Below are 15,717 nucleotides of genomic sequence, written 5' to 3'. Positions count from 1 at the left end.
TATATTGACACTTATGATCTGTGCAGTCATTCTAGTTAGTTAAACCACTGTTTAAGTAAAATCCCTGTGTTCAAATAAACATTTGGGCTAATAAAATATATGGGCAATACATGGTAAAGAATACAATTCTGCCAGCACAAGTAAATATTATTCATATTATTTATTTCATAATAGCAACCAAGGGATCCAAGAGTGGGCCCTATTGTACTAGATGCTTCTCAACAGATTAGGAGAAAATGTTGGCGAGAACTCTAGGTCACAGTTAGTGATCCTTATATGACACATACATACGCACGGATAGCACAAGTGGTTGTTTGGAATACATGGATACAGTGTAGCTCCCCAGCCAGTGGCTGTGAGTCATTGTGAAGTTCATGGTAAAACACATGGCTGTATGCACATGATATTGTACTGAATAACCCACAGATTCAGCAGGGGCTCGTTTACACTGGCCCCTTTTCCGGAAGGGGCATGTAAATTTCATGAGTCGTAGTAGGGAAATGCGCGGGGGATTTAAATATCCCCCGCGGCATTTAAATAAAAATGTCCGCCGCTTTTTTCCGGCTTTTAAAAAAGCCGGAAAAGAGCGTCTACACTGGCCCCGATCCTCCGGAAAAAGTGCCCTTTTCCGGAGGATCTTATTCCTACTTCAAATAAGATCCTCCGGAAAAGGGCACTTTTTCCGGAGGATCGGGGCCAGTGTAGATGCTCTTTTCCGGCTTTTTTAAAAGCCGGAAAAAAGCGGCGGACATTTTTATTTAAATGCCGCGGGGGATATTTAAATCCCCCGCGCATTTCCCTACTACGACTCATGAAATTTACATGCCCCTTCCGGAAAAGGGGCCAGTGTAGACGTAGCCCAGGTGTTTCAAACAGGAGACCATGTATACTATAGCACATTATGGACACACAAAGGAGTCTTTATTAAGAATGGCAGAAAGGAAAGGGTGTAAGCCAAGTAAATACATACACATTGTTGATTGTGAAAGAAATAAAACCGTGAAACTCCTAGTTAAAATGCCACAAGGCAATCCAATAAGGTGGAAATAAGGCTACAGAGTATACACTGCAAGATGTCTATTTAAGACATCAGAGGGGTAGCTGTGTCAGTCTGTAACTAAAAAAACTTGAAAAACAAATCATCCTGAAGCACCTTAGCGATTAACCAAAAATATAGATAGTATATTGTGGGTACAACCCACTTCTGAAGCTCGTGATACTATCTATATTTTTGGTTAGTCTCTAAGGTCCTACAGGACCATTTGTTGTTTTCCAAGGTTTTTTTTTTTTTAATTTTATTTAAGACCTGATTGAGGAAAGCATCCCTGTTCAAAAATGTACTTAAGAATGTGTTAAACTTAAATAAATGGAACCTACCGGTTATATGTGCTGAAGTTTTCCTGAACTGTGAACTTAAAAACCATCTTTTCTTGTAAAGTCTTTATATCATATTCAATCTTGGTGTAACATCATTAATGTCAGTGGAGTTGCACTCTTACACTAGGGCTGACTAATCTTTTCATTCTTTTGATCTCACAGACATGATGTTTTACCTTCCATACCCTATATCAGATGCCCTGCACATCACTATGCTCATTCTGCATTGTGCCCTTGCTGGATAATTGTATCAGTAGTACACCAGCCTCTGCTCAAGGATCTCACCTATAGGGATGACACAAGATTATGAGCCCCTTGCCTAATTTACAGATCTTGTGTTTGCCACATCTGTTGTCTCTTGCATGCTATTTCACTACTGACTATTCCCAAGCATTTGATTTTCATTCCTTCTCCTCCTGGGGCTGGAACTGTCCAAACTAGGGCTCCATAATCATAGAATCATACAATCATTGAATTGGAAGGAACCCCGAGAGGTCATCTAGTCCATTCCCCCTGCAATCATGTCAGGACCAAGCTCCATCTAGACCCTTCCTGATGGATGTTTGTCCTTTATTCCAGTGTGTAACCACCTGACAGAAGTTTTTCCTAATGTTCAACCTAAACCTCCCTTGTTGCAATTTGAGACTATAGTTTCTTGTCCTATCATCAGAATATTTTTCTCCCTCTTCATTATAACAACCTTTTAGGTATTTGAAAGCTGTTTTCAGGTACCCTCTCAGTCTTCTCTTTTGCAGACTATATTGTTCCTGTCCCTTTAAATCTATTCACATCCTAATATGGTCATTGTCATTTGAAACACAGCAGAGGGCCCTCCATCGTGAGCTTGATGGTTTAATAGGCCCCAGTGCCTTGGGAACATTTGCCTAGAGAAGTGTATTTTGAGCACAGTTTGAATGAAACATCCTTGGATCAGTTCCACAAGTCCTCTCTATGCAGCTCTTTGGCTGAATTCCAACTGCTCAGTCTCAGTGCTCTCCTGCTACCCTCCATCCCTAGTTTCAGTTCAGCTGTTAACAGCCCTGCATTCCCTGACACATTGGCTCTGACACTTTCCAGCATCCCAATCTGACTGTTTCCTTCTGTGCCCAGATTTGGCTGACCTACTGTTCCAAGTGGTTGTCTGAGGGTGATTGGTGGTGACTCTGTGCTTTTACTGTCCCTCACTCACATATATGTACAGACCTGACCACTTCTTATACATCAGAGTCTCCCTCACTCAAAGACCCTCCTCTTTGAGGAGTAAGTGGGCTGTAGGAATAGGCTGCATGGAGCCAGCTTTACTCCCCAACTAGCTCTCATTTTCATGGTCAGAATACCTCCTTTGTCTCCAGTCTGTCTCCCCACTCTGTTCCTCGCTGTACCTTACAACAGTTTGTTGCTGCCTGTTCCCAGCACCTCCTTGCTACAGGCACTGGACTGCTTCCCACTTAAGCCACCTGCATGACCAGCTTGAGAGTGGCATTGTCTTTCACCTTCCCTTGCCCTCGCATCTCTATGACCCACCACTGCATCTGTATGTCTGAGGCATTCAGATGAGACAGAGGGAGCAGATCTTCCCTGCTTATGTCAGAGCCCAGAGAAGGCAGATGTTCCTAGGCTCCAATGCTTATAAGGTCCCAAAATAGCTATTCACCCTCCTGTTCTTCTAAACCTGTAGTATTGCTCTGTGACCCTGCCTTTCTCATCAGTTGACCTGTGCCTCTCTCCTGGCTCTTCATCAAGTCAAAATGGGGGAATTTTAGTCTTAACTGAATTTCTATGATTTCATAATTCAGGTTAGGACAGGGCTGGGCAAAATACAGCCCAGGGGCTGAATGTGGCCCGCCAAGCCACTGGATCCCGGCCCACAGACCACCCTGCCAGGACCCTCAGACATGCACCTACTGTGGTGTAAACTGCAATCTGTGGGCTCTCTGCTCTGCAGGGAAGGGGAGACTTTGTGTGATCTCCCAGCCCCCCGTCCAATCCTTAGGTCCTATAGGCTGGAAACAATTGGCCAATAGGAATTGACCCTGGCCAATCTCTTAACTCCTATTGGCTGGAAACAACCAACCAATAGGAGCTGAGATATTGGCCTGGGAAATGGGGGCAGCACAAGCCCCTTCCCCTTCCCGGAGCTGAGAGCCATATGGAGGGAACAAGCCTGTGGTTTAAAGTGATCTTGGTTTGCAGCAGGCAGGGAACCGAGCCTGCCTTGGGAGTGCTGCAGGGCTGCTGGCTTAGGAAAGCGCCTCCTAGTCAGAGCCTGCCTCTGGCATCCCCTGCCTTTCCCACATCCTGACTCCCTCCTCCTACTCACCATCCAAACCCTCAGCACCCCCTTGCCCCAGGTCACAACTCCCGCCCAGACCCTGTACCCCTATTAGGTCCCCCTCTACCTGTAGAATAGGACCTTGGATTCACGGTTGACGGATCTGATTCCATCCCATAGAAGAGTGTAGTAGACATTACTATCGAAAGAGGCACATGTTTTAAACAGTGCAAAAGGTAGGCAATGAAAAAGAAAAAGAAAGATTTAATTAAAAATAACTGGAAAAAGCCAACAAAGCTGTAAAGACAAACAAACCAGTTGCACAGGAGTAATCCTAGTTGTATTTTAAATTGTCAAGGCTATTATGAATTTTTTCATCAAAACTTACAGAAATGTTAGTTTTATGGGGCTCGGTGAAGGAGGATTCTCATTACGCTAAGCACATTGGAAGTCAGCTTGTGGAGCACAACATACAACTTTCTGAAGCTTTTCTGCTGCTTCTACAATGGCAAAGCCAGACACAAATGAATAAGATAATACAAAGCTAGTTGGACAATGGGAAAATGTCTTCAGGAGTGGGACAGAAGGTTGAGGGGAGGAAGAGGCGGGGAGCCAGAGGCAGTCTCAGGCCAGGAGGTGCTTACCTAAGTGGCCCCTGGCCAGCAGCCTAGCTGATTCCTCAAGAGCGGGTTCAGGGGCCATGTGCAGTTCTGAAGGTTGCGAGCCCAGGGGAAAGGGGTATTATGTGCGCTGTCTGTCCAGCAAACGGGTAGCTCCTCTTGGCCAGAAACCGGCCAAAAGGAGCTGAAAGATTTTGCCGAGGGCAGGGGCAACGCGTGACGCCTTTCCTCTCCCCTCAGGCTTGAAGCATTCAGAGAGCTACTCTGAACAGTGTGTGCGGCGGGGCAGGCAAGGAGCCTGCCAAGGGTTCCCGGGGGTCAGATCCTGGCAGGCTGTATCCAGACTACAGGCTGTATGTTGCCCACCCCTGTTCTAGGCTGTTCTTTTTAAATGCAGATATAGGGGAGATAACAAACCACTCAAAGAGTCCACTTGAACTGTCAAGTGCTTCCTGCATTGAATACGAGCTGTGCAGTCCATGCCACTTTGATTTGTTGAACACAGGTTGGACCTCCCTGGTTTGGCACCATCGGGACCTGACCGGTCCCAAATGACAGAATTTGCCAGACCAGGGGAGGGGGTCCCCTGCCACGGGCCCTGAACCAGCTGGCCCCCTGCCTCTGGCGTCCTTTATCCTCTCCCCTGCCAGGCTGTCCTCTGTGCTGCCACCTGCCATGGGTGACTGGGATTCTCTGGCCCTGGCCCATGCTGCTACATATGGCCAGATTTCCCCAGCCCCACGCCACTGTGAGGGGCTGCACTTCTCCAGTCCCCAACCCCATGCTGCCACAGGCTGTCAGGGTCCTCCAGCTCCGCACTGCCGTGGGCAGCTGAGCTTCTACAGTCCCATGCTGTTGCAGGCATCTGGGCTTCTATGGTTTTTGGTCCAGTGTTGCCACAGGCGCCTCAGGTTTCCCAGCCCCCAGCTCCACACTGCCATGGGCTGCCAGAGTTCTCCATTCTCTGGCCCCAGCATTCCTCTGGCCTTCTTGCCCCCAGTTCCCAATTGAGCTGCTGGCCCTCCTGCCATTAGGCTCCTAGGCTCTCTGGCCCAAGACCAGAGAGTGCTGGTTTTCAGAGGATCTTTAGTTTACCAACCAAAGAATCTCTTTCTACAGCCTCTTTTGAAAACAAGCTGTAGAACTTTCCTGCTTACAGTTTTGTAGTACAGAAATGTTGTAGTTAAGAACTGGTTCTAAGAACAGTTTGAAGATATCCATGTCATTATATTTTCTCTCCCTCAATGAAATAGCGTGGGCTAGTGGGTCTTACCTATGGCTTATATTTTTCTTCCTAGCTGAGCATTTCCTGACAACTATTTTTTGAGTGGAGAACTTATGGCCAAATATTCTATCATTCGCTCCCTTCCTAATTGTGTATAATAATATTGTCATTCCCTAACTGCGTATAATGATATCTGATTTCCTGAATCTCCTGTTTTTTGCTGGTATAGCATGCTTCTGGCTGAGCCTGCAAATCCCTTCCACTTGTCCTACTTAGATGATCAGCTTCAAAAGGCAAAGACACACACATGCAATTAATGTGCTTTTCAATTCTAGCAACTTAATATGTCACTTGAAATAACCCATCTCATTTGTAACACAGTTATACAGTTCACCTCTGTAACCGGAATAATTATCTCCTATTCAAAATGCTCAAACCGATTAACTGTATTTTTCATCTTTTCTGTTGTAATTTTGAAAAAGTAGTCCAACAATGTTAGATGACCCTATAACATTGGTATTCATGGTACCATTACTCATAAGAAATATTTATAGAGAAAAGCCCTGACATTCCAGTTCTCTTTCCGAACAGAGGAAGAACTACATTCAGAAGTTGCGGGACCTGACAGTATACATAAACATGTAGTAATTGTTTTTAATAAAAAGGAAGTAGAAAGGCCCTTTATTTTTTGCAATAAGAACAAAACTGCCAAACACTTTTAATTCTAAAAATTCATATGTCTGACAAGAGTTTGATCTTCAGTAGTGATGTGTTCTGCAGTTGTGTTACAGGAATGCAAAAGGGAGGGTTAAAGTGGTCCCAAAGCTGGAAAGGGACATGTGACACACCTCTCTCATTGAAATTAGTGATATTTACCCCATGTATGCTATCTGATGGGATATTTTGGCCGTAAACTGAAAAAGCTGGCTTATTTTGTAGCATAGAATTGTAAATTGAAGAGAAATATCATTAGCAATTAAGCTGTTGTACTTAAAGAATTGCACAGGATCTTTTTCGGGGGGATATGGCAAAACACCACATTTATTGGTGATATATATATCAATATTGTATTATATGCATATAATGTACCATACTCATGCACTCATACACAGAGTGTGTCTAGACTACACCTCTTTGTTGACAGAGAGATATAGATTAGGCGCATCGAAATTGCTAATGAAGCAGGGATTTAAATATTAGGCACCTCATTATCATAAATATGGCCGCCGCTTTTTTCTGAAACTGAGTTTTTTTTCAAAAAAACCCGGCAGTCTAGACACGGATCTGTCGAAAATAAACCTCATTTTTTGAGGAATACATGATCTGTCAAAAAAAGCTTTATTTTTGACAAATCTGCATCTAGAGTGCCGTTTTGGGGGTTTTTTTTTGAAAAACTTCCGTTTCGAAAAAAAGCGGTGGCCATGTTTATGCTAATGAGTCAGGGGATATTGAAATCCCTGCTTCATTAGCAATTTTGATGTGCTTGATTTGCATCCCTCTGTCGACAGAGGGATGCATTCTAGACGTAGACACACACACACACACACACACACACACACACACACTCTTCTTGTTGCTTAGTTACCCACTTGTTGCTCCCCTTAACTCACTGGCCACATGAGTTAGATGGGCAAGGGGAAGGAGCCAGTCTCTGTTGGTCCAGACCGATGCTCCAATGTTGACAAGATGAGACCCATGGTCCCATGCAAGACACCCCACATTTAAAGGAGCTTACCTCTCGTGCAAATCTATGCACGTTGTCTATGTCAGTTATTTCTTAATTAGATCCATGGAGACTTCCTCTGGGTGTTTTCCCCAGTGATGCCACATTCATCTTAAAAGAGGGTGTTTGCTTTAACTCCCAAATTTGCTTCAAAAGAAAGTGCTTGCTTTTGATTCCCAAGGCCATCCATATGTCTGATCCTTTCCACAATGAGCCCGTTTGACAGTGTCTTGAGGTGTATCTACACAGCTAAGTTATTTCGGAATAATGACCGTTATTCTGAAATAAAAATGTGAGCGTCTACACAGCAATTGCATTATTTTGAAATAATTTTGAAATAATGGATGGCTTATTCCGACTTCTATAAACCTCATTCTATGAAGAATAGCTATTTCGAAATAAGGCATGTGTAGATGCTCCACTTCTGCTATTTTGAAGTAGCCCCTCATTAAGGCCATTCTAAGTTATTCCTTCTGGGGCTCTAAATTGAGACAGCACACCTACACTAGGGAAGCCTCCCTTAGACTTTTGAGGCTTCCCGGCAGTGTAAATGTGCTCTTTTGAAATAAGCTATTTTGGAATAACTATTCCAGAATAGCTTATTCCGAAGTAACTGTGCAGTGTAGATGTAGCTTTGGTGTCCTTGGTTTTGGCTCCTATTTTTCCCTTTTTCAACTGTTGCAATTTGCCCTCCATGCCTCATTCATTCACACCTCATTCATCAAGAATAGAATCATTTTCAAGTCAAAGGAGTAAGATCTATTCTACTTCTAATACAAAGACATTTTCTTTACCTTGATTATTCCTAAGGAATATAACATTATAAAAAGACTTAATACAAAGTTTCTGTAATATTAAAAGACTTAACACAAATCTTTACAAGATACAAGATTTATCTACAAATCAGGATATTTTGTAAGATTCGTTCCTGATGCGATTCCATTAATGTCTGTTGTTTTATTAATTTGGCTCATTCAGTCTGAACGTTAGATTTTATTTCCATCCTGAGAAAGTACACAAGAAGGGGAAGGTGGTCCTACCCCTGCCCATTGTTCAGTACAATATGATTTGGCTGTTCAAACACTAGTAATAGGAAGGTAAGAGATAAAGTTGAGGGCTGGATTGTACTCAGCTCTCTGGCCATGACCCAGCAATACACTTAAAGACATCGTGAACTTTAAGCATGAAAGCAATTTAACTGAAGTTTATTTAAGAATACGTGTTAGTGCCTTATGGATCAGAGTGAAGGAACACAGCACCCTACAGAATAAAGTCCTGGGAAAGGAAAGAGAAGGGGAGGCAAGAATGAACAAATTATATGTGGAAGGGAAAATGAGAACATGCTTTGAGCAGAAAAGAAGGGCTGCTGTGCTTGCAGAAATAAGATAATAAAGGCTATCTCTGCTCACAGAGATAAAATATATTTTTATGAAAGAAGAAACATAAGGAAGGATTCTTTTAAATGGAGGAAGAAATGTTGCATTGTGATTTCTTATACCACATTTTGCTACCTCTCATTCCATGGTTTTTATGTGACTTGTATTCTACCTGAAATAGGTATAAGAAGGAAGAGAAAAAAAATACTGGTTTTTTTAAGGTTTTGTTCTTGATCCATCAGGCTGAGGTAATAGAGCCCTCAAATCCCATAAAATTATTTTTATATCTGTTGAGTATCTCACAATGAATCCATTCACCTTCCAAAAGCTCCATGTTTTTCTGTGATCTTGTTAGACAACAGGCACTAAGCAAGTCTGTTTATTGCAAAGCCATGGTGCACCTGGGTTATCTATGAAATTTGAGAAGCTTGCTTGTTTTTAATATGTCTAATTTTCCAGGCTCCTCTCTAAATAACATTCGCTTTGTATTTTGTATCCCCGGTTTTACCATTATTATTTTTCAAAACAAACATGGATTAGCAACATTTTTATTTTATTTGTATTTGTTGGTGTGGCACTTTTTGCATTTACCTTTCTTTGATCACTTTTTAAAAGCCTTGGACATAGTGCCCTTTAGAGGTAAAATTAAATACATGCATTTCTGAGCATAGGAGAGGAAAATCTGAAAACTCTATGAAAAAATTAGAAAATATCAATATGCTGTTTTCTGCCCTAGGGCCTTCTCCAGCTTAAGAGTCACACAACCTCTGGGGCACAGAAAACTGGAGAGTCAGAAGTCCATACAGCAAATGAACTGTGATGGGTGGCAAAGGAGGGCCCAGTGTAAAGAAGATCCATTTGTCATTTGTTAAACTTGGCCACTTACAGAGGCTGTAGACACATACATATTTGGGCTGATAGTCAGGCTGAAAAGATGGGCAGCTTAATGCTCATGGAGAAAAAGAAATCAAAACAATAAATTCTCCACAGATAGAATCTGCAGAACTAGCTGCTTGGGGGATGAGGAGTGCGCCTCATTTTCTGAGACCTATCAACCACACATGTATGTAGCCCGACCCAGGGCAGGGCACAACCCACAGGGGTTATGACATAATATGAACATGGAGGGCAGATATTTGCAAAAGCTGATGGCCAAAATCAGCATTAAGACACCACATCTGAAGGGGAACACCCACTCAGAATAAAAAATGCCCTCGATCACTAAGAGGCTTTCAGAGACTTCATGGAGAGACTGTAGAAAACTAAAGAGCACCTAGAGATTGTTTCATCAGATTATATGGCTGACTAAACCATAAAAAAAGAATGTAAAAGGAGGTTAGCTGCAAGTCAGTTTTCACCATCCCCATCTCCTCTCATACAAAACTGATATCTGGCTCTGAACTACATTTAAGAAATACCCAATTTTGGACTTACTTTTGTGCAAGACTGCAGGACTGATGTATTAAAGCTAACATCCCGTAACCTGACTCTTAATGCAGCTGATCCTTGAATGAATGGTCTGTGTACCACACAAAAGAAGTCATTTAGGGCACAAAGAGTTTAATTTATTTTGACCTCGGTTTCAAGGGAAAACATCTTTTTATCAATCCAGTAAATCGTGCATGATGAGAACGGAGCTTCTAATGCAGCTGGGTATTCCTTCAACAAGGAGCATTTACAGGAAAGAAAAAACATTCTCTAATTTCTTAATATTGTGATCAACGTCATCTTGTGTGCCAGGAAATTCTTTGAGCATGGATACAGTGGGTTTCCAATGTATTCTTCCCTGTGTTGGCAAAGGAGTGGAAACAGCTTGTCACGTGTAGACTGGAGTTTCTCCATTGCCAGAGGATTCTGCTGACATTTGAGGAAGCCCAGTGCCAGTGGATGGGCTCTCAACCTAGCTGTGACCTGCAGGTTCTCCTCATAGCATGGAGGAAGAATTCCAGTCGTTAATGCAAAGAATGTCAGCAATAACTTATTTACAAAAATCCTGCAATACTGCGGGTGATAGCACTGCAGTGAGTTAACATGCCCCTTTATGCAGTACTCGAGTGTGAGGAATAAGTGTATGATACAGTAGGGGGACACTACGTCTCTACACTCTACCTCTCCCCTGCCCCGTCCACCAGGTTTTTACCTCTTCTGGCCGTGAAGGAAGGAAATGACTTGAGTGTAACTAATAGGGGTGTTTAAAAGTCACAGAGGAGTAGCTGTGTTAGTCTGTAACTTTAAAAAAAGCTTAAAAAAGAGTGGTCCTATAGAGCCTTAGGGTATGTCTACATTGTGGGGAAAAGGTTTAATTAAGACATGTAACTGCAGCTACATTAATTGCATAGCTGAAGTTGAAGTACCTTAACTCAGCTTTTGGGGCTGTCCACATTGCAGGAAGTCAAAGGGAGACACTCCTCCTTTGACTTCCCTTGCTCCTCATGAAAGCAGGGTTACCAGCATTGACCAGAGTGCCCCTCTCTCTTTGAATTAGCTGTCTTAACTAGACTGCTAATGCGTACTCTGGAAGAAGGACATCGGCAGCTTTGATCTTCCTCTATAGTGTAGAAGTATCCTTGCAGACTAACAAAAAGATATAAATAGTATCATGAGCTTTCATGGGCACAACCCATTGTCAGCCAATGGTCAGGGCAGTCTGTGTGTGTGTGTTACACCCGAGTCTTCAACTGCTGGGACACAAGGCCCCGTCGCAGTGTGCAGTCTAGGAGAGACTGATGGGCGCCCCGAGGAGTTTTAACGTCCGTGTCTTTGTCCGCTAGGATACAGGATCCCTTCGCAGTGGGCAGCCTAGGGAAGACTGAGAGATGCCCTTACGGATCTTTCCTCTGGAAGCGACACGATCCAAATGCCCCAGCTCTTTCTATATCTGTTCCTTATGACCGGCTGAAATTCTTTTAAATTGTGCTTGGTTCTGTTACAGCAACTGAAGGAGTCAGGTTAAAGCTTAAACAGTTACAGGTTTATTAAAGAAGCTTATAAATTATATGGTTACAATGGCTATTGCTCTATTTCTTAACTGCTAGCAAATATAGATCTTAAAAATGGTTACAAAGAAAATAAAGATAGAAAATAGAAATAGAAGTGATAGCTTAATCTTTAAAGAGCTCTAAGTCTATGTGTACACTTGAGACAAAGGACCACATCCAGGTACAATTTTTACCCCCTTCTGTGCCTCTTGACTCCAGCATATCAGGCCAGGGCCGGTCCCTCAATTCCTAGGAAAGACGAATACGAGGTGGGCGTCCCCATGGAACCTCGGGAGGCCAATCACCTAACCCGATCAGCAGATAGATGGTAGATTGATGCTCAGAGTAAGTGTGCTGCTGGACCCATCTTTATACCCATAGGGGCCCGTATCCTCTTTCTTATTTAACATGCCAAATTGTGTTGGTCCATCTTTGTGATGCCAGTTCTTACAAGGGAGTTTCAACTTAATTTACACTTGCAAGAGAGATAACTAAATTGTGAGTACTGGACATTTTTTACTGGGCGGGAGATTCCTCTCCCTGGACAGTGTGTGTTCGTATCAATATGGGTTTCAGTCAAGGGCACTCCTCGGCAGCCTCTTAGTCAGCCATTAGTTCGACCACCCTCTTATCTCTGCTTACAGTTGTCCAGGGTCGCTGGGTGAGCTAGCATATCTGGGCCTCCTGTTCAAGGCTTTCAAAGACTATGGTGTTTTACTGCTCTGTGTGCCTTGCATGCTTCCAGGCAAGCAAAGATGGATGTTGCAGGGGGAGGGGTGGGGGGGAGGGGCATTCCTGTCTGGCTACACCCATTCTTAAAACATTTTAATCTCCAGATTTTCCACAGTTATTCTTTGATGATTATTGTCAGGCTGCCAATCATTGTCTCTTATTTTTATCTCACTCTTGAGGGGGTCTGCCTGTTTCAAGGGTTGCTCAGTTCTGCCAAATCAATTCAGCCTCAGACATAATACAGTAAAGTCTCGATTATCCGACCTAAATGGGACTGAAGGATGGTCGGATAATCGAAATACGGCTAATCGGCTAATACGGAAAATACCTTGCTGTGTCCAAGGTATTTTCTCTGTCATCTGCCACTCTGCAGACACTCGGCTGCTTCATGGGGAGCCGTGCTGCCCCTGACCTCCCCTATCTCTCCCGGCCAGTCGCGCTCTCCCAACCTCCCCTATCTATCCCGGCCAGTCGTGCTGCCCCCGACCTCCTTGATCTCCCCGACTGGCCAGGAGAGATACGAGAGGTCAGGGGCAGCGTAGCTGGCCGGGAGAGATAGAGGAGGTCGGGGGCAGCACGGCTGGCTGGGAGAGAGAGGGGTCGGGGGCAGAGCGACTGGTCAGGAGAGATAGGGGAGGTCAGGGGCAGCTCGGCTGGCCAGAGGGGATGGGGGAGATTGGAGCGCCCTGCAACCTTCAGGGAGTGGTGGCAGCTGGGCTCTGGCATTCTGCCACATGGCTCTGCTCCTTCCTCCCTCTTCTCTCACTGCCTTTCTCTCCGCACTGCCCGGCGCCTTCCCTTCCACACTCTGCTCTGCCGGCTCAGCCGCCTGCACAATTGGCTTGGGCAGCCACAGGCAGATCGGATAACACGGAATGTCAGATAAAGGAAGGTCGGATAATCGAGACTCTACTGTAGATGTTTCCTGGTTATCTTCAAGACTCAGTCTTCATCTTGACCACCTGGGCATTTGTCATGGCTTTCATACTTTCACACATTCTGCACACACATCAAATAATTTTGCAGCGTTTCAGACAAGATTAATAGTTACTGAAGGAACAACAAAAAGAAAGGAATCGTCCACAACTTAGTTTTGCTACAGACAAGGAGTACAGCTTACTTTGTAATGCTAACAGGAAGCAAGACCTTACAGTAAACATCTAATCATGAGAGACAGGGTGAAATAGAAACATACAGAACTTAAGCAAATCATTATGCATACAACTTATATTCTTATACCAATACTAAAATACTACATTTTTGCTAAATCATCATCAATGAAGGTAACTAATTGCTATATAAACATGTTCTATCAGCCCACGTTTTGGTCATCACTGTATTATTGTAGCCAGTTTGCAAATAAATTATTAAAAACTTAGACATCAATGAAGAAAAACAGTGCCACAAATTGGATCAAATCATCTTTTGAACTTGGTCATCTTGCCTAGAAAATATGCCAACTTAATATTTTGCTTTGTTTTTTTTTGTTTTCCCAGATTGGTACCAGAGGATGTGGGAATGGACATCCCCCTTGAGGAGGGTGTACTAAGTCCCGATGCTGCAGAGATCAGGCCTGGTAAGATAAGCATTTATTCATTCATTCAGTTATGTCTGAGTTGCATGGCATTTAATTATTCAGTGAGAAGAAAGTCTCTATGCTGGTGTAAGGCATTTTTCAGTGTTAGAAATAATTCTTTATTTAGTTAATTCTTTATTTCACGTGACGAACGATAAAAATTAAGCAGTCTGCCACATATTTCCCCTTTTGTCCTAGTGTCATCTGTTAATGCATTTAGTTCTTGTGATAATTAAGTACTTTGCCTTAAGTATTCTAAATTTGACTTCAGTCTAAATGGGGTGAGTTCAGTATTAAAATACATGAATCCAAAGAAAATAGCTTAAAATCTTGCTTAAAAATGCAGTAGCAGGAAAGAATCCATGCCCATCTTGTATTTTAATTGATTGAGAATTCCTTCATTTACACCCAACAAGGAGGAACAAGGTTATGTTGCACATCTATAACTGTCAGTGTACAGAATTTGTCATAGAATAATAGGATTAGAAAGGCCCTCGAAAAGCCATCTAATCCAGTCCCTGCAATCATGACAGGCCCAGGTACCATCTAGTCCATCCCTGTCAGGTGTTTGTCTAACCTGCTCTTAAAAATTTCTACTGACGGAGATTCCACAATTTCCCTAAGCAACTTATTCTTTTGCTTACCTATCCTGACAATTAGGAAGTTTTTCCTGATGTCCAACCTAAATCTTCCTTGCTGCAATTTAAGACCATTGCTTCTTGTCCTATCATCAGAGGTAAATGAGAATTTTCCCCCCCTTCTTGTAACAACCTTTTATATAGTTGAAAATGGTTGTGTCTATGTATCCTCTCAGTCTTCTCTTTTTCCAGACTGAACCAATCCAATTTTCCCATCTTGCCTTATGTGTCATGTTTTCTAAACTTTTCCTCATTTTTGTTGCTTTTCTCTGGACTTGTTCCAGTTTGTTCACATCTTTCCTGAAATGTGGCACCCAGAACTGGACACAATACTCCAGTGGAGGCTAAATCAGTGCAGAGTAAAATAGTAGAATTACTTCTCATGTCATGTTACGACAGTTCTGTTAATACATCCCAGAAAGATGTTTGCTTTTTTTTTGCAACAGTATGACACTGTTGATTCATATTTAGCTTGTGGTCCACTGACTCCTAGATCCTTTTCTGCAGTACTCCTTCCTAAGCTGTTTTGTATGTGTGCAACTGATTATTCCTTTCTAAATGGAGTATTTTGCATTTGTCCTCTGAATTTCTTCCTATTTACCACACACCATTTCTCCAGTTTATTTAGATCATTTTGAATTTTAATTCTCCAAAGCACTTGCAATTTCTCCCAGGTTGGTATCATCCACAAACTTTCTATGCCATTATTTAAATAATTGATGAACAGAACCAGATCCAGAACTTATCCCTATGGACCTCACTCATTCTGCCCTTCCAGAATCACTGTGAGCCATTGAAAACTACTCTCTGGGGCTGTCATTTGCATAGTCTCTTCCGATCCTTTTTGTGGAAGAGTTTTTATGCAAAGAAAAGCAGTGCAGACAGGGCCATTTTGTGCAAAAAAAAACCCCATTTGCACAAGATCCCTTATGCCTCAAAAAAGAAGTATACAGGATCTTGCACAAATGGGATTTTTTGCACAAAATGGCCCTGTCTACACTGCTTGTTTTTGCACAAAAACCTCTTCACAAAAAGGATCGGAAGAGGTTATGCAAATGACAGCACGAGAAATGCTAATGAACGCTTCATTTGCATTGCCTCTGCCGACAAATTCCTGCATTCTAGACCTAGCCTGGGAATGGTTTTCCAGCCAGCTTTGCATCCATCTTATAATAGCTCCTTTTAGGTTTCATTTCCCTA

The 15,717-nt window shown here is 42.9% G+C and overlaps 1 protein-coding gene across 1 annotated transcript in view; it reads left to right on the top strand.

Moving 5' to 3' along the window:
- The window catches only part of PRUNE2 (prune homolog 2 with BCH domain), a 153,456-nt gene that overhangs the window by 100,515 nt on the left and 37,224 nt on the right, over positions 1-15,717 (top strand). The window contains exon 9 of the mRNA XM_006122482.4: positions 13,800-13,879. Within this exon, the coding sequence (XP_006122544.2) occupies positions 13,800-13,879 (80 nt within the window). The remainder of the gene's footprint in view (positions 1-13,799; positions 13,880-15,717) is intronic.

Source organism: Pelodiscus sinensis, chromosome 6 (assembly GCF_049634645.1).
Source record: "Pelodiscus sinensis isolate JC-2024 chromosome 6, ASM4963464v1, whole genome shotgun sequence".
Classification (NCBI taxonomy): Eukaryota; Metazoa; Chordata; order Testudines; family Trionychidae; genus Pelodiscus; species Pelodiscus sinensis.
Note: the sequence above shows the minus strand (reverse complement) of the source record. Positions and strands in the feature narration are given on the sequence as shown.